Here is a 20116-nt window from a genome sequence, read left to right on the forward strand (position 1 = left end):
CCAAATAGGCTGCTCATATAAGCTAGTTTGATGATTGGCACCTTTGAAGCTCTAATGTCCTGTTACCAGGTGGTTAGATCTGTTACTAGGTATGTGAGCTCAGGAGTCCACCCACTCCCCCTGTATGGATTCAGCTCAGGTGCCCAGGTAGATAGCCACCAAGTGTGTGGTGTAGGCTCTCACAGTCCTAGACAGGAATGGGTGATTGGGGTAGGCACAGCCATTTGGCTGCAGCAGCAGGGGGACACACTCTGAGCAAGGCAGGGGGCTGACGGCCACCCCCAGGTGTCCAGGAGGAAGGCGTGTCCCTGTTCCCTAGAGCGCACAGGTAGGTGGGTTTTACAGCTGGACTATGAGCACCTAATGCTGCTGGCTGTAAGACCTAGGGGGCACTTCGTATTCATGGGCCCTTATCGCAGGTAGCTAGGTGGCATGGGTGGAGCCACCAGTTGTCTGGCCCCTGGTGTAGGCAGATGAAGACCCTGTTTAATGGGCAGAGCAGTGTCAAATATCAAGAACCTGCCACTTCACAGCTGAAACAGTTGAAGTTAGAATTCCAGTATATACCCTATTGTACTGCAGTAATGAGGGCCTATGCTGTTGAGATGGGCCCACCCAAGTCTATGCAGGGGGAAAGGCACTCAAAGTCCATGGATCCCTTATGCCTGTGCCTAGGCAAAGGAGCGGTGCCTACCCTGGGTTCCTGCTTAGAGGAGCTGGCAGTTTATTTATTCCCGTTTGTTAGTTTGTTCATTCTCCAAGGCAAGGAGAATGGCTCTGGGCGTGTGACAGATCCTACTTCTGGCCCAGGGGACTCGGCAATTGCTAAAGCCGGCCCGGGACCCAGTGCAGAGCTGGGAGCAGGGAGGTAAATGGAAGAGAGGTTTTTCCCTAAGGGAGGTGATTTTGATCCACGTGGTAGGCTGTACGCAAGTACCTATCTTTCGTTGAGGGCTGCCTCTCACTGGTTCTGGGTGGCCGTGTAGACTCTCTGGCACTGGGTCTCTGCCGGTGTGGAAAACGTGTCACCTGAGCACCGCAGCTTGCGTGCCTTACTGCTTCACCCCTGAGCTGATCAGGCCTGAAGGGCTCAGGCTCTCACCAGGTCAGGTCTGGCATCTCCTCGCTGCTTCCAAACCGTCTCTCCCTCCCCCTGCCACTCAGTCTGGTTCCTCAACTCTGCCTTTGATGTTCAGGGCTCCCAGATTGCCCTATATAATCGAATCACTTGTTTTTTCAGGTGTTTGTTGTAAGAGGGTCCACCAGAAGCATCTGACTACTCCACCATCTTGGCCCCGGCTTCAGGCAAGACTTCTTAAAGGAGATGACATATGAATTAATGTCTAAAGAATGAGTATGGCTTATCCTAGAGGAAAGGATGAGGTGAGGCAGAAGTAATAGCAGAACAGAAGCCCTTGTTGTGCATTGGTTAATTGCTCAGCTGCCAACTGAAACGTCAAACCCACCAGCTGTTCTGTGGAAGAAAAGAACTGGCAATCTGCTCCTGTAAAGATTTCAGCCTAGGAAACCCTATGGGACAGTTCTGCTCTGTCATATAGGGTCACTATGAGTAGGAATTGACTTGATGCACACAGCAACAATAGCAGAACAAAGGCAAGAAGAGTTAAACTGCATCAAGGACCGTATAAGGTTGAGGAAACAGAGGATATCAAATTCAGCTTAAAACAAAAACAAAAAAAAGGAAGTAAGGAAGGAAAAACGAAAAACTTACGGAGACCACACTCTTGGGAAAGCCTCTATTTCTTCTTGTGTGTATTCATCTAGACGTCTGGGCACTTTTCGTGGTTGAGGAAGTTCTTCTACTAAATTTTTAAGAATATCTTCTGGAATATCCTATATTAGAAAAAAAATTAGCTTTTTACTTTCTTATACATCTTCTTTAAGGAGACCTGGTGACGTGGTGGTTGGTTAAGCACTCACCTAACAGAAAGGTCGGTGGTTCAAACCCACCAGCTGCTCTGTGGGAGAACGATGTGGTTGTCTGCTTCCAATAAGATTTACAGCCTTGGAAATGCTATGGGGCAGTTAAACTCTGTCCTAGAGGGTTGCTATAAATTGGAATCAACCCAAGGGGGGTGAGTATATATCTTCTTTAGTACATCAGTATTAAAAAGGCACTGCCTTGGTTCACTCATGATTTTTCACCTGGATGAGTGTATGTACTGGTTCTGTTGCTTCCAGTGTCACTACCTTATGATCTATATTTTATGTTGTTGCCAGAAAAATTTTTCAAAAATAAAAATCTGTTAGATTTTTGAGTCATTTATTCAACAAACATTTATGGAGCTCCTTCCATGAACCACAAATTTTGCTAACTGCTAAGTATGTTATGGTAAATAAAAAGATCATAGCCTCGAAAAGTTTGCAATTTTTTAAAAAAAATCTCTGCTCAAAACCTCTCAGGATAAAGTTCTAACTCCCTAGCAAACCACTGTCTTTAGTCCCACTTTAATTCTCTACACACACCCCTGGCTTCTGACTCATCAACCTCCTCCTTTTTATAGACTGGTCCAGACTCCAATTTTGGTAACTACAACAACTAACATTTATTGTCCCAGATTCTGTTTCAAGCATTCTACAGATATTATCTCATTTAACTCTATAACAATCTTATAAAGTAGGTACTATTATTATGTCCATTTCACAGATGAGGAAACAGATAATAGTAACTAGCCCATGGCCAAACAGCTAGTTAATGGTGGGGAAAGGATTCAAACCCATATTGTGGACTCAAGCATTTTATTACAGAGCTGCTGGTGATTCATTATATTTTATTAAGGAGAAAAGATAAGCATTTAAAAGAGTATAATAGTAATCAATAAAAATGTATATTTTTTTCAAGTTTTTTTTAGCTGAATAAATTTGGAGTAGGAGCAAGTGTTCTGTAGTTAAAATTAAATCATGGGAAATAATCAACAACCCAAAGCTAAGTTATTAATCCATGATTCATAGAAGTTATGCAACTGGTCACATAAAAAGTAAATTAATAATTCATACTTTTTTCATAGTTGATGAAACTAGAAATGAGAACTCTCAATTTAACAGAGGATCTGATCATGGTTCCTTGTTCAAAAGAAAGCAGTTATCAAATAAAAAGTAGAACTTGCAGACTTCTGAGTTTTAGCCTAGTGATAGCTCACTTTATAGTTTAAAATAGGAATACTTATTACTATGGTGCATTCACTTTAAAATTCAAAATACATTCCAGAAGTTGATTTATTAAAACAATTGAAAATAACTCTATGGCAGTTATTTAAACAGAAAAGAAAGTATTTAATTGAACATTTAGGACAAGTATCATTACCAATGACGAATGACACTTACCTCATCTGGAAAAAGATGCAACCGTTGCATCATAGTTCTTCTGTGAAGGTTTTTTGGCAGCATACCATAAATAGCTAGTTTAACAATCTGAAAAAGATACATATAGGACTCAAGAAAATTGTGATTTGGGATATAAAGAAGCAAACAATGAGAGACGGTGATAAGAATGTATGGTCTAAGACTCAATATGAATATGAAAGGAATGAAACTGAGACCTAAGTAGATTTATGGCAGCAACAGAAAAGGCAATTTTATCACTTTGTACATTAGTATTTTCTTTAGGCTCTTGTTTAATGTATTGTTTATTTTTAAAAAGTAGGAAAAAAAAAAACACAAAGAGATGAAAAACAACCTGTGCATTTGCCAATTTACACAGAAAGTGGAGGTGGAACAGAAGAAATTCTCTAAGTTTGTGTAAGAACTTGTGGCTGCAATACTCCATCACACAGTGGTTCGAGCGGACTTTGGCAGGGGGTGGTGGTGGGGTGGGTGGTGGCAGTGGTAGGGGGAGCAGGACTTAATCCTGTTTTCTCCGAGTGGCAGATCAGGAGATTTCCAATTCACATACTATGCCTGACCACGGTTATGAGACTGACTCTATAAGCCACAAATGTATAACAATGGTAATGGTTACAATGTATTGAAAACACTATGTGTACTGTGGTAAGTTATTATCCTGTTTACGATGCTGTAAAGTAGTAATTATAACCACATTTCATAGATGAGGAAACAGATTCAGTAAGACTAAAGAGCTCGCCCAATTTCATGTATCTAGTAAGTGGTGGTGCTGGAATTCCAAGCAGGCATTCTTACTCCCAGACACCTAGTACGTGCAATTACACCCATAACATGTTTCTCTCTATAATTTATCAAGAAGATGAAGTCCCTTTTCCCTACCATACCAATTCCCAAGATGGCAAACTACCCTTTCCATGATTTACCTTTCCCCGTCAAGGTTATCCTCATTGTAGGTCAGAATACGATTTTATGTGTTTGTCAAGAGAAGGCCACATAGTGTCACCCTTGCCCCACAGTCTCCTAAGGGTCCGCCTAGTATAGAATATATACACACAGACTTCAGGCTCTTCATAAAAGTACTGGTAGAGACTTTTGGAAAGTTAAATCAACTTTTATTGTCTGTACTTGTATTCTGAGGGTATAATTTGATGCATATTAAAGTTAAATCCACTAAAACAATATATGTTACAAGGGGTGGCCCTCTATTTCTTACTCTTTTTATTCTCTAATCAAATCAGACTATAAAACCTTTACTACATACAAAAGTTAATGGCATACAGTATATATATTCCATCTATTTTCTGTGTTAGTGTTAAAGTTTTTATCTTTTGGAAATTTATTTAAATTTAGATTTAGATTGTTAAAATTAAATACAATGAAAACTTCAGTTCCTCAGTCACACCAGCCAATTTTTAAGTGCTCAACAGCCACATGTGGCCAGTGGCTAACATTTGACAGTGCAGACATAGAACATTTCCATTATCATAGAAATTTGTATTGAAAAACACTGATTTAGATATTACTATTTTAAAATTTTAATGTTTTAAAAGTCCTAAGTAGAAACTGACCATGTGACATATACTCAGTATCTTTTCTGGATAAGTCAGTCATCAAATCCTCTGAATATCACTGGAGCTGATTGTATTGTATTAGTAGGGTTATATGGCACTTGGTTTTTCACGTCTTAAAAAAATTTAGTTCTATGTACTTGAATAACAGAGTTAATATTTTAAAAATCTGTCCTATTAAAAAATGCAACCACAATACTCAAATAAAGGAAAGCTGGAAAACATGAAAGATTATAAACTAATAGGGGAGGAAAAAAGACCTAAATATGTATATATAAATAAAAGTGACACAACATATACAAGCAACTATAGCTGTATAGATACAAGCATAAGCTCTAAAGAACTCAGAAAGTGGGAAAGAGAGAACAAACCAAAAAAACCTCAAACTCACTACTGCCAAACTGACTCTGACTCACAGCAACCCTATAGGACAGAGTAGAACTGCCCCATAGGGTTTCCAAGGCTGTAATCTTTATGGAAGCAGATTGCCACATCTTTCTCCTGCAGAGTGGCTGGGGGGTTTGAACTGCTGACCTTTCTGTTAGCAGCAGAGTGCTTACCCACTGCTCCACCAAGGCTCCTCAAAGATAGAACAAGGCAAGACTAATAAATGTTAAAGATCTTCTTGTATAATGTGTAGCACAGGACATGTGCCATTGGTTTCACACAAAATAACTACCAACTGCAGAAGGTGGAAAAAGCAAGCATGTTAGAAGAAAAATACCAGGCAAAAACAATGAAACTAAAATATATGACAGAGTGGATAAAGGATATAAGGGAAAGTCGGGCTCAATACATTTATCTGAGATTAGAATTAGCCACCTTCTATGCAATTATGAAAAAAAATGTACTTAACAACTTACTATTTAAATATATTAGCTTTTACAAATAATATTCCAAGACTCTACTGATAATCAAAAGGCTGCATTATGAAACAAATCCTCTTAAAACCTAATAAGCAAGTACTGATTAGCAAATTGTCTGCTGGCAAAAGATGTACTGTTCCATATAAAGTGTTCAAATTGGAAGTAAGATAACGGGCCTCTTCCTTAACAAGCCATTCTTTTTTAAAATACAAAGTCAAATTAAGACTGTAAAAAAAAAATAAGATTTTTTAATGTGGTAATCATTCAAATGAACTCAAGAATGAACTATTTTCTAAGTTTTTATCAAACATTTTATAATACCTTTAAATCTTTGTTCACACAAATTAATTTGAAATAATTTGAACAAATGTTATCCAGTGCCAAATCCATAACATTAGCAAGTTGAACCATACTGCCTCCCAGTGTACATTCAGCATACTTGAATAAAACAGAACTAATATTTATTTTTAAAAACACTTAAAAATATTTATAAAGTATTAAGGAAAACTATAATCTATTGTCACAGTTATGGTATATGTTATCAGAAGTCATTACAACTTTTTAATACCATTATATGCAAAATATTTTCATAGTCGACCTTTAATAGTTGAAAAATATACTAGTTATGAAATAGAGCATTTAATATTTTCCTATGAAGCAATTTCTGAGCATGTTTTTCTAAAATAGATATGATTTACAAAAACTAAAAATAAATAGTAAAGCATGAAACTTCTAAATGTATGTAAAGCTTTATTATAATAAAATATTTCCCTCTCCTCTACCAAGAAAATTTTAGGCAGTGATATACCAAACAATTGGCTGAATCCTGACAACAGATAAACTTATTTTTTTCACCACTTCATGAAAAAAAAAAAAAGAAAACTTCAGTCTAATATTTACTCATTTGTGAATTTCTTACGTAAAATTTTATAATATATAATATTTTGTACATAATATGTAAAATAATATTTTTATTATGTAAAAAGCTAAAATAGTCCCACTGGGGAAAATGTTATCCATCCTGTGAGTATAGTTAAAAGCCCAAGTCTATCAAGAGCTAAAGGAGCCCCGGTGGTGCAGTGGTAAATCGCTGGCTGCTAACTGAAAGGTTGGTGGCTTGTACCCACAGCAGCTCTGCAGAAGAAAAGAACTGCGATCTGTTCTTGTAAAGATTATAGCCTAGGAAATCCTATGGGGCTGTTCTACTCTGTTCTCTAGGGTCACTATGAGTCGGAATTGACTTGATGATAGTGGGTTTGGTTTTGGTTATCGAGAGCTAAGCAAAGATAAATAACATTGTAAAATAGCAATAGGAGACTTTACTTTCAGCAATATTGGGAATTTATATATGTATTAGAAACTTCTGGTATAGAACTCAAATGATAAAGTAATTAATAAACATCAGTAAAGTTAATAAATGTTTTAAGTAATTTTTTATAAAGCATGGAACCAACTAGACGCCAGAAATGAGAAGGAACCAGAGGAAAAAGAATGAACCAGGGCTGGCATTTGCCATGAGGACCTCAGGGACAGCATCAAACACCCCCCACCCCACCCAAATAAACCTGGGATCTTCTCCAAAAGGCAATATCCACATTGTAGAGTGCGAAGATTTAAAAAAAACAAGTCTTTCTTATGGATTGAATTGTTTCCCCAAAAAATATGTGCTGTAAATCCTAACCCCAATATCTACGGTGAAGGAGCCCTGGTGGTGCAGTGATTAAGCACTCAGCTGCTAACCAAAAGGTCAGCGGTTTAAATCCTCCAGCCGCTCCACAGGAGAAAGATGTAGCAGTCTGCTTCTATAAAGATTACGGCCTTGGAAACCCTATGGTGTAGTTCTACTCTGTCCTATAGGGTCGCTATGAGTTGGAATTCGACTTGATGGCAATGGGTTTGGTTTTTGGTTTGGTATACCTGTGGCTGTAATTCCATCTGGGCATGGGTTTTCTTCATTATGTTGTTTAGGAAATGTTAGTGTAGGGTGTGTCTTGAATCAGTCTCTTTTGAGATATAAAGGAGCAGATTAAGCAAGCAAGCAACTACAAACAGAGGGAAAAATATACACCACACGATCGCCAATGAACCTAGGAATAGATGGTGAAGAGAGACAAGGACCTGCCCCTAGAGTGGACAGAGAGAGAGTCTTCCCCTAGAATCTCCCAAACTGTGGGAAAATTTCTGTTCATTAAAGCCACCCACTTTGTGGTATTTCTGTTATAGCAGCATTAGATAACGACAGTCTGCTAACTATAAGCCTGACTTCACAAGGCTTTGGGACCCAAAATTCATCTTTCTTACGGGGACCAAAACCCTGTAAGTCAAAAGTTTAAAGAGATCGTAGGTTGATACAGCCCCATGCACCTGCGAGAAGCTAAGTAAATCTTTTCTGAAGGAGTTCACTTTCAACATAGGTCTCAAAGAATTTCTGCAAATGAAATTCCAAGGTACATGAGCTATGAGCTTACCAAATATCCCGAGCAGAAACAATAAACTGCAAACCCACAAAGACCAAAAATATAAGAATCAGATATAAATGTTTAGAGTTATGTTTAATACACTTAAAATATGAAGGAACAGGAGACTATCAAAACTGACAAGCAAGCCTGAAAAAGAACCACATATATATATCTTCAAAGCAAGCTTAATCATATTCTAGACGATTATGCAGGTGTCAACAAATTAAAAAGAAAGGCATAGTTCTTTGAGCAAATAAATAGTAATTAGAAAACACATAGAATTGAATGGTAATGGCAATCATATTTATTAAAACTTGTGTGATACAGCTAAGATGAAAAATTTATATCTCTGAATGCTAACTACAATAAAAGAACAGAAGACTGAAAAAACAGTATCTGAATCAATCTTTCTACAGATGATAAGTAATAAAAAATACAATAGCCTTACTGCCACTGGATCCTTCTGGTGAAGCTGAGCAGCTGTTACTTGTCTAAATCCACCTGGGTAGCTGTTACAAGAAGCAAAAACATTAAACTGGGAGTAGGCTACGGTATAGTATTCTTAAAGTGAACATTTCTCTTATAATAAGAAAATGATTTTTATTATGAAATCATAATTGTTTCTAGAAATTTTGCTGTTGATTAAGTACCTTAACAAATTAAGTAATAACTTAATATTCCCTGAAGTGGTCAACAACCATTGTTTCATAAAAAGTTTCATGTCTTGGAAGTTTTCTTTGCATAATTATATTTCTATCTGAATTTTAAGTTATTCATCATTCATTCACTTATTTGGTGGGTAACTTTTTTATTGCTTGAAATTAAACGGAAGAGCAACAAGCTAGACTATCTCACATTGCCTGCCAAATTTGACTTAAAGTGCCTGTGTGAGCCAGGCATAAACTTTGGGCAAAATGTTGGTATACCACTTGGTTCTGAAGTCAAGTTCATACTCTGAACAGATGACTGTTTCCTCCTAACAGTTGGTAAAAGGTCACTGAGAGCCATACAAGACCGTGTTGGCTCTAGGTAAGAAAACATTTCACTGTGTTAAGATCAACATTACATATAAAATGGACAAACTGGAGATTAAAAAAACAAACAAACGAAGATCTGGGATAATACTGGACACATTTTAGTGATCTGGATACCCAAGATCCAGGTCTAGAATCTAGGTTTTGTCAGTGGCTCCCTGCATAATATTAGGCAACTCATTTTCCTTCTAAATACTCATCTAAAAAAAGATGATTATCTGCGCCATGTACTTCACAGGGCTTTTATGAGAATCAAATGAGAACGTGTTTGTGAAAGTGCTAAGAGAAATTAAAACAAAAACAGTACACAACACAAGGTTTTACTACCCCAAATAGATGAATAAAGCCCAAATAATTTTTGAGGAAGGGAAAAAAATTTGAAAAGCCAGAGGACACTGCAAAAACCTTCAGATTATCTAAACGTGACTCCTTTATAAATTTCTTTCAAGGAGACTTACAAACATTTTAAAGATGACTTAAGGAACCATACTTTAGAAATAAAATTTAAGAATTAAATCTAAAAGTCTGCTGAGAAAGAATGGAAATTTTTCAAATGGATATTCTTTTATTTATTTTGTGGAATTTCTGTTTCAGACAAAGGAATACCTGTCTAGGCTTCTATTCCTGTATGCCTTTTCTCCATGGAAAAAATTACTTTCCAACTTCTACACTAAAAATTATCTTTCTATTTTTAACACTGAGATGGCAAATTCTAAAAGCACACTACCATTTACACTGTATGTCAAGAGTCTGGAACTTATCATGGAAGATACAAAGTGCTAATGAAGAATTCAGAGTAGGGGATGACTTCAGTAATGCAATGCTCAGCTGATTTTTTACTGGTGAAAAAATAACTACATTTCTTCCTACAGTGTGGGGTAGCCTAAATGGAGTAGGGGAAAATTTGTTTCAAATGCTAGCCAGGAGTTTTTCAAGTCAAATAAATTCAATAAACACTTACTGAATGTCTATTATGCTGGGTGCCAGGAATACACAGACAAATATGACAGGATCTTAGCCTCAAGAAAAATGACTAAATAAGTAGTGTTGAAACAATAATTTTTGAAAATACACATTTTTCTTTTTAAGTCAGATCATTAGTGTTCTTAAAGTAATATATTTAAACTGAATATCTTCCTTGAAAATGTCATTATCTTACCCAGTATGTGACGAGTATACTTTTTGTTCCCATTTGTTTCCAGAAAATGCAATGTGTCTTGTGTTCATTATGACAACATGATCCCCGCAATCACCTAGATAAAGAAAAAAGAAAGAAAGAAAGAGAGATGGAGGGAGTGAGGGAGAGAGGAGGAGGGAAGGAAAGAAGGGATTTTATATGAGAAATTATGACCTTAAGAAAAAGTGGCCTTCATTATTTATAAAGCTTCTCAACATCTAAACAAGAAATTAAAAATATAAAGCAAGTCACAGTGCAAGAGCAAAATCCTTCAACAAATTTCTGTTACTCTTTTATATAACATCTAACTATAGAAAGAGTTGGCTGGTCATTTGAAAATCTCCACACTGGAAGGTAAAAGAAAATTAATAAAGATGCCAACAACAACAATACATCTTTTAAAGGCAAACTACCATTATTACTAGTGTCTCTTCCCATTAATGTTCATATTACTAAAAATATTTATATTAAGTACCTTTAAATATCGGACACAGTTTTTCCTTAAAAACAGAAGAGAAAATGAAAACGATATGCATATGGATGTAAACAGGTATGTGTTTACCATAGGTAAATTGAAAACAAATGTAAAACATCACAATTATTATTCTTCTCAAGTTTTGAGAATAAGGCACATGATCTTATGCTTAACTACTGACCCAAGGTTCTCTCCAACCACATATTACTAGTTAAATTTAAACTGCCAATGTCAAGTAATCAGAAGCATGCATTACACGTCTATTTATTTTACTAATATAAAAAACAAACTTCAGAAGATCCTACAAGCTTATTATTTAGAAAAAAATCACTGAAAAAATATAAACTACAAATAAGTACAGTGTATGAAACTATAGATTATAAGATTCTATGCAGAGCTTTGAGTATGAACAGCAGAATTTGCAGAGAGAAGTTCATAATATATAGGACAAGGATGAAGGACAAAGGATAAAACAGGTAGGTTTTCTTGGCTGAAGTGAAAGGGAATACAGAGTGTGAAGGAAAGACCTGGGAAGGTGGTTGCTGGTGGGCTGAGAAGGGTGGTTTGAGAGTATTTGGTTAATTAAGTGACTACAGTTCCTGAAAATGACACATGATGGGCTACTAAGGCAGCTGGGTAAATGAACCACAGAGCAAATACAGAAGGAGAGAAGCTATCTATAAAGCCTCAGGGAATGCTGAAATCAGCTTAGCTTTCATCCGCACATTTTTCAGTTGAAGCAGCCAAAGCCCACTAATTGATTTGCTGAAGCTCACACACCAAGGTATCTATTTAACACCCAGTTTAGGCTCTTCTGTGGTATCTATTTGGAGGAATCTAATGGAATCTTTAAACGTCCCACTAAAGCTGAATTTATTTTTTAAATGTTGTTTATGCTTTTTTGTTGTTCTTGTGTACCATTGAGTTGTTCTACCTCAGAAAGACCCTAAAAGACAGAGTAGAATTGCCCAGTAGGGTTTTCTAGGCTGTAAACTTTATGGGATGATACCCTGGTGGCACAGTGGTTAACTGCTCAGCTGCTAACTGAAAGGTCAGTGGTTCGAACGGACCAACGGCTCTGTGGGAGAAAGATGTGGCAGTCTGCTTCTTAAAAGACTGCAGTCTTGGAAACCTTGTCGGGCAGTACTACTCTGTCCTTAGGGTTGCTATTAGTCAGAATCAACCTGATGGCAACGGGTTTGGTTTGGTTTGAGTTTGGTTTTTTGATTAATCTTTACAGGAACAGATATCCAGGTCTTTTCTCCCACAGAGCTGCTGGTGGGTTTGAACTGCCAACATTTAGGTTAGCAGCTGAGTGCTTCACCATTGGGCCACCATGGCTCTTCAAGCTTTAAATATGCACAAATCATTTTGAGCTACTCAAAAAACATTTGTAGAGATCAAAAAGGATCTTCCAAGAGACATTAGACAGAGCATCACAAATCAAACAAAAATAACGTTCTTTTAGCTCTAAGGCATGAACATCTAATCTGGGAAAATTATCCTCCCTTTATAAATGCCAAACTCCCGTTAAGAACATTCTTAGAAACACTTCTTTACTGACTCTAAATAAAACTAATCAGTAATTAAAGATTAATTAAGATTGCTTTTAACTGAATTACATATTAACACAAAAGCTAATATTTTTGTAAAAGACTGAAACCCTGCATAATACAATTGTTTCTGTCTAAATTCTGTTAAGATAAATAACAGAAATATTTTTAATTTTTATAGAAAATTTATACTTAAAATATAATATGTATCAAATATATATAAATCAGAGCTCTGCTGTCTGATCAAGAGATATTCTGAAGAGAAACTTATTTTTCAAATTAAAAAAAAGTTGAAGGACATTTGGTTTTGTTTCCAGTTTTTAACCATTATGAATAAAGCTGTTACAAACATTTATGTACGAGTTTTTGCATGAATGTAAGTTTTCATTTCTCTGGGATAAATGTCCAAGACTGCAACTGCTGTGTTGTATAGTAAGCTCATGTTTGGTTTTATAAGAAATTGCCATACTCTTTTCCAGAGTATTCTAAACTGGAGTAAAAATTTCCTTTGGTGCTTTGTGAGATTACTTTCTAGGAGTGAGGTGAAATATAAATGTGTGATAATTAACATTTTGAATAGACTGATACTTAACAGCAAGAAAGAAAAGTATGCTAGCTACATAACTTTAAGAAGAGCATCATAAACTGTTTCTTCTAACGAGTCCTTATAAATTTATATAAATAATATAAGACAGAATAATAGAGATTAGATTATTAGATCAGATCATAATTCTAATCTTTGTTGAATCATTTGGTATACTAGCATTCTTAACATTAACCTTTCCGAACTGTGTGCATCTTTTATTTTATTTTATTCCATGTAGACCAGGAATCTTTTAAGAGTAAAACTTATTTGGGAATGCTTCATATCTTGTGAGAATAAATTAAAAGTAGAATGTCAACATTACCACCTCAGTTTAAAAAGGAAAACTCCAAAATCACATATAAAAACATCCACAAAGCATCATGATGAAATAATTGCAGTAATAATTGGTTTAAAAAATTCAGATATGTCCTTGTGCTACATATTGGAAATGCAAAAGAAAAAGACAAGTTGCTTGCCTAAAGAAGTACAGTCTATTAAGTACACAGTATAGTTTATGTGTAAATGTCTGATTACTCTATATAACAAAGCATCTTTATCAACAAGCATAATTTTTATAAAATTCCAATTATTTATAGCTCCTTTCTTCACTTAAGCTTTATACTAATAAAAATGTCCCACATTAAATGTCATGCAAAAACAAAGTTTAAACATTAACTTCATGACGTACATATCATATGGCTATTCAGATTAACAGGTTTTTTTTTAAATACAGCACTATAAAAATGTTACAATAGCATCATTTTAGGCATGTTATCATATGCAGCTCTGATTAAGTCCTTAGAGCAGATTCCTAGACATGTAAGCACATCAAAAAGTAAGAATTTCCTTACAGTCCTTGACATATACTATAAATCTGATGACCAGAAAGGACTCAGAATTTACAAATCCACCAAAAAAATATCTTTTTAGTGTCCAAATCTCTGCAATCTGACGGGTGAAATTACCATAGTTCACCTTGAGAGCCCTTTTCAGGCTCTGTTCAAATACAGGTGAAGTAGTTTTGGTAAATTTAAATGGCTCTGCCAACTGTCTGATTTGTTATTCAGAAATATGGGACTGGGAGCTCATAAAAATATATTTGAGCCTGATCTTCCAAGTTTCTGAAATGCTAATAGCCTGTGATTATGACTCTAAGCTACTCTGTGATTATTTATCTTGTTCATAACAATTTCCTTGACAGCAATGACTATATCTTACTCATCTTTTTATTCTCCAGGAACCAGTATGGTTTTTTTTTTAAATAATTTATTTTTTGTTGTTATTGAGAATATACACAGCAAAAACATGCACTAATTCAAGTTTCTACATGTACAACTCAGTGATATTGATTCTTTGAGTGGTACAACCATTCTCACCCTCCTTTTCAGAGTTGTTCCTCTCCATTAACATAAACTCACTGCCCCCTTAGTTTCCTTATTTTTCAAGTTGCTGTTGTCAATTTGATCCCATGTAGACAGATGTTAAAAGACGTAGACAGATGTTAACTAGTCAAGGCAGACATACTTGACTAGTTAAGCTAAACTATTCTTTGGTTTTAAGCAGATTTCAGGGGTATTTTTGGTTTATTTTGGTTTAAGGTTTAAAGATTATCTCAGGGCAATAGTTTTGGGGGATTCATTGAGCCTCCATGACTCCAGAAAGTCTGGATTCCATGAGATTCTGAACTTCTGTTCTGCATTCTCCCCCTTTTGATCAAAGATTCTTTGATCAAAAGTTCAGTAATGGTAGCCAGGCACCATCCAGTTCTTCTGGTCTCATGGCAATGGAGACTATTGTTCATGGAGGCAATTAGCCACACATGCCATTTACTCCTTCTATTCCTGACTCTCCTTCTTCTTCTTTTGCTCCAGGCAAATAGAGACCAATTGCTGTATCTTGGATGGTGGCTTGCAAGCCTCTAAGACCCCAGGCACTATGACACGTAGTAGGAGGTAGAACAGAACACAAGCACTAAACACATTACTAGGCCAATTACCTAGGATGTCCCATGAAACCAGGACCCTAAACCTCCAAACCAAGGAACTAAATCCCATGAGGTCTTTGGTTGTACATAAGCAGCCTCAGCACCTACTCTTTCTTTTTTGTCATCCTTATAAATATATCTATCACACAACGTTTGCCAATTCAACTTTTTACAGGTGTACAACTTATTGACAGCAATTATAATAATCAGCCGTACAACCCTACTCTTAAAATCAATGCAATTTTTCCATCACCATAAACTGAAACTCAGTACTCCATAAGCAATAACCCTCCTTTTCCCCCTCCCTCTTGCCCCTGGTAACACTAAGAAAATTTGGTCTCTATACATTTGCCTGTTCTTGTCTTTTTACGTAAGTGAGGTCATAAAATATTTGTCCCCCTGTGATTGACTTATTCCACTCAGCATAATGTTTTCACGCTCCATCCATATTGTAGACTTCATTTCTCTTACTGGCTGAGTAGTATGCCATTTCATGTATTTACTACTTTGCTTATCCATTCATCCGTTGATGGGCATTTAGGTTGTCTCTGCCTTTTGGCTATTGCGAATAGTGCTGTAATGAACACTGGTGTACAAGTATCTGTTTGAGTCTCTGCCTTCAAGTGTTTTGGGTATATACTTAGAATTGCTGGGTCATATGGTAATTCTACTTCTAGTTTTTTGAGGAACCGTCACACTGTTTTCTACAATCCCTGTACCATTTTGCATTCTCACCAGTAATAGATAAGGGTTCCAATTTCCCCACATCCTCACCAACATTTGTTATTTTCTTATTTTTTTATCTTAACCATCCTAGTAGCAGTGAAATGGTATCTCATTGTGGTTTTGATTTGCATTTCTGATGGCCAATGACGACAAGCATCTTTTCACGTGTTTGGTGGCCAGTATGGTTCTTTACACAGTCAGCACTCTATAAATGTTTAGAACATTGAATAGTTATCAGTGAGTTTCAAGTACTATAAAGTAAACTTAACCTAGTAATATATTAAGCACTATCAACCTGAAAATGTTAAATTAGAAATTAAGAATTTTAAAAAAGCTTAGTGTCTAGGGTGAATCTGGCTTTTAAATTTTTTGACCATCAGAGAAACTTAAAATCAGAAACATTTTGTTTCATTCACCTATTAATATCTGTTGTTATATCTTTCCTTTACGCTTTATCATTGTCAGGTATTCTACAACCCATAGGAAGCTGCTCTCACTTGACTTTGCCAAAATGTTCATTTACATTTACAGGCAGTTAATAAACAGAAATTAGTAATAACAATACTGGAATTCTGACCTCATCAGAATCAAATATAATGTAATTAAACCTATCTTTTTCCAAAATCCTTTAGATAAGGCTAAAGACAGGTCCCCCCACCCCAAGCTTCTTTTAAGCGAATTCATAGTCCTCCTCAACTAATTAATTCCTGGGCAGTAAAAGGAGTGGGGTCCTCATGAAGAATAAGTCATACTCCTGCAGTCACTATGTACTCTTTCTTGTCATTTATCAGTGAAAAAGAAACATGTTCAAAGAGCTTCCAAGTCCCAAACTCTGGAGGGCTGCTGTAATTAGGAGGAAGGAATTCTTTTCCTATTTCCATACCACTTCCATCTTGATCCAGACCACATTTTTAATAAAAAATAATCTTACAAGTGAGAGGTTGTTTTTCCGGAACAGTTCATAAAGGTCCATTTAAGAAATAAAGTAGTTCAAACATTCTTTACTTTTTCTTCAGATACCTTATGGGTTAATGATTAACATTTATACAATTCCTGGAAATACAACCACCAATGATATTTTTCTGGGAAAGTGTAGGTCAATTTTCAAATAAATGTGTTTACAATGATTCTGACAATGATTCTGAGCATATACTAGTTACTGAAAAATGCTTATTAAACTAATAACCATTAGAAATAAATTCTTAAAACACAACATACTAATAAATTGAAAACTGTAATTTTAAGTCTGATTTTAGTGACACCTTGTGGACATGATTAGTTTTGCTGCTATAAATTACATATTAAATATAGTAAAACAAAAATGCAATCCAGTCTTTAAAACGTTAATTTCTAATTTTGTAAAATAGCAATTCTCCCTTACTAGAAAGGGAAGACTTCCCAGGCAGTCACACAGCCCTTCTGGTGTTCTGAGGGAGTGCTTATTCATCAGTACTTAAGGAATACATTTGCAAAAATAATCTACTTGTAAGGAGGTAGAACTTTAACTGACAGGTAAGTGCTATAGTTGAAGAAAGAAATTAGGTGACTGCTACTAATTCTACCTTCCCTCAAATTTTATACAATTTGAATTTCTATAAAGACAACAACCTAAGAGATCTCGTTTACTACTTTGCCGAGACAATTGCTAAGAAAAAACCAAAGAAGCAGGGAAGCCAAACACAGTGTAATTAGGCTAAGAATCACCCCAGTGAAGTGCAATGGCTCCTAGCTGGGGAATCAGGTGCCTGAGTTCTAGTCTCAGTGTCGAGTATAATATAGCTGAGTGACAGTAAGCAAGTCACTTTATCCTTCTGATTTTAGTTTTCTCATCTGTCAATGAGGAGGTGAAACAAAGTATCTAAAATACTCATCAACTAAACAACTCTATGAGTTTGTAATTGTTAGTTTTCTTTAAACTGTACATATATTTATATATACTCCTTTGTATGTTTGATATATTTCACAACAAAAAGTTATACGAAACGTGATCAACTGCAGCAAATGCTGCTGACAGGTCTAGCAGGATGAGGACTAAGAACTGAGAAGAGAACCTGGCAGCATAGTCACTCAAGTGCTTAGGTAAGTGAAGTCAACCAAAACTACTTTAACAGCTATAAGCAGAACTCGTCCAGTATGAAAACAACTTCTGTCTTGTTTAAAAAAAAAAAAAGATACAAAAAGCAAACCTATCATTTCAAAAGAGTGAAAAGTAAACTTTCTATGCCTAGTCAGGTCTATATACTTTTCTAGAGGAAATGGTTTTTAGAAGAGAGGGTGAGATTGGTTCCTTATTTTCAAAAACTTTCTATGAAAATGCAAATGCCACTATATGAAGAGACCTATATAAAAGCGACCATTTAATTTATCATCCAAATCGAGATACTTCTGAGAATGAAAGGAGGTACAATTGATAATTTTGCTGGGATAATGGTGTAAACTGGGGTTGTCTCAGGCAGACTGATCAGTATGGTTTTCCTATGAATAAGCCAGATTACTTAGTGCCTACTAAGTTTTTAGCAAGAATGGAATAAAGGGTACCCAGAAAAAAAGGAGGCCCTGAAAAGCAGCCCAGACAAATGTCTTCAAGATTCTATTCTGGCATGAAAACAATGGTTGTTAATGACAGAAAGGTCTGAAATGATACTCACTCAGTTGATGGTACACGGGCTTGTGCAATCCTTGAAGCTTTATTGATGCCATAGCAGCAAGTTTACCAGGGGGCTGCATTTTCCCATCTAAGAGATACCACACTCGAGCAAAAGTGGCCCATTGCTTGGGAAAAAAAGCGGGGGTGTGGGGAGGGGAATAAATAAAAACAGCATATTATTGACAAAGAAACAGTCAAATAGATCAGAAGAACATAATAAAGTTTACAGAAATAGAATTCAGGAATTTAATATAAGATACAGGTGGTATCTAGTAAAAGCTCTTAAAAAACAAAAAGAAACGTCAACACAGTAATTCCATCCTAGGAAATCAATCCTAGAGAAATTAAAGCTCTAGCCATAAATACATATCTGAGTGCACAGTGAATGCTTATTACTACACTGCATGGGCAGAAAAACTAGAAACGGTGCAGATTCATCAGTAGAGGAACGGATGACTCACTTACAGACATCCCAGCAGCCATTTAAATAAACAGTAAAAAGTTACAGAGCTACGGACCTTTCCCACCAGAAATACGCTGTTATTTCTCCCATCTTACAACGTTCTTTTGGCCATCAGTAAGAATAATGACTGCAATGGAACGAAGCACATCAAATATGTTCAAACTCATGAGTTCACAATGATTCAAAAAAAGCATCATAAGGTGAATATATTTAATGTTGCTGAATTGTACACTAAAAAACGCTTAAATTTTTATATATTTCACAATAAAATTAAAGAATAAAAAGGAATGCTGAGAAATGCTGGACAAATAGAAGAGTATGACATCTCCCTTTCATGTCTAATAACTATATATATGTACAGTCATATATATATAAATCACATGGCAATTGGAAATTTGAACTCTTGATATTTGATGCTATTAAGGAAATACAGATAATTTTGCTTTTAGTTTTGATAAATAGTATTGAAATTATGCTTTTTAAAGTCTTTTATCTTTTAGAGAACATACTGAAAATTTACCAGCAAAACAGTATGAGCCTGGGATTTACCTCAAAATAATAACGGATGGGGAGAAGTAGATGGAGGTACAGATGAAATGAGTTTTGTTTGTTTGAAACTGGTTGATACCTACTTTTATATGTTTGAAATTCCCTATAATACAAAATTAAAAAAAAAAAAAAGGCAACTCTTGACCTTACTTCCCACGGGCTACTGCCTCATTTCTTTCCTCTCCTTTGCAGCAAAATTCATCCAAAGAGTTAACTTTACTGTAATTTCTCTGTCCCCATTCTCTTTTCAACAAACTCCAACCTGGCTTTTGTCCTCCCACACCTATCACCATCACTTTACTGCTTGTCAAGGTTACCATGATCTTCATGTTGCTAAATCCACTGGTAAATTCCAAGTCTTCAATAAAATTAATCATTCCTCTTTATTTTATTTTATTGTTGTACTTTAGGTGAAAGTTTACAATTCAAGTTAGTCTCTCATACAAAAATTTATACATATATTGTTATATGACCCTAATTGCTCTGCCTATCCTGTGACAGCACACTCCTCCTTTCCACCCGATTTCCTGTCTCCATTCAACCAGCTCCTGACTGTCACTGCCTTCTCATCTCACCTCTGGACAGGAGCTGCCCATTTAGTCTCATGTATCTACTTGAGCTAAGAAGCACACTCTTCACGAGTATCATTTTATGCCCCATAGTCCA

The 20116-nt window shown here is 35.9% G+C and overlaps 1 protein-coding gene across 1 annotated transcript in view; it reads right to left on the bottom strand.

The window, feature by feature from the left end:
• MRPL13 (mitochondrial ribosomal protein L13) overlaps window positions 1–20116 on the bottom strand; it is a 35329-nt gene that overhangs the window by 12815 nt on the left and 2398 nt on the right. The window contains exons 2-6 of the mRNA XM_004372977.2: window positions 18440–18563; window positions 10450–10543; window positions 8705–8765; window positions 3346–3432; window positions 1733–1854 (exon numbers count right to left, since the gene is read on the bottom strand). Coding sequence (XP_004373034.1) covers window positions 1733–1854; window positions 3346–3432; window positions 8705–8765; window positions 10450–10543; window positions 18440–18563 — 488 coding nt within the window. The remainder of the gene's footprint in view (window positions 1–1732; window positions 1855–3345; window positions 3433–8704; window positions 8766–10449; window positions 10544–18439; window positions 18564–20116) is intronic.

This window comes from Trichechus manatus, unplaced genomic scaffold (assembly GCF_000243295.1).
Source record: "Trichechus manatus latirostris isolate Lorelei unplaced genomic scaffold, TriManLat1.0 scaffold00022, whole genome shotgun sequence".
NCBI lineage: Eukaryota > Metazoa > Chordata > Mammalia > Sirenia > Trichechidae > Trichechus > Trichechus manatus.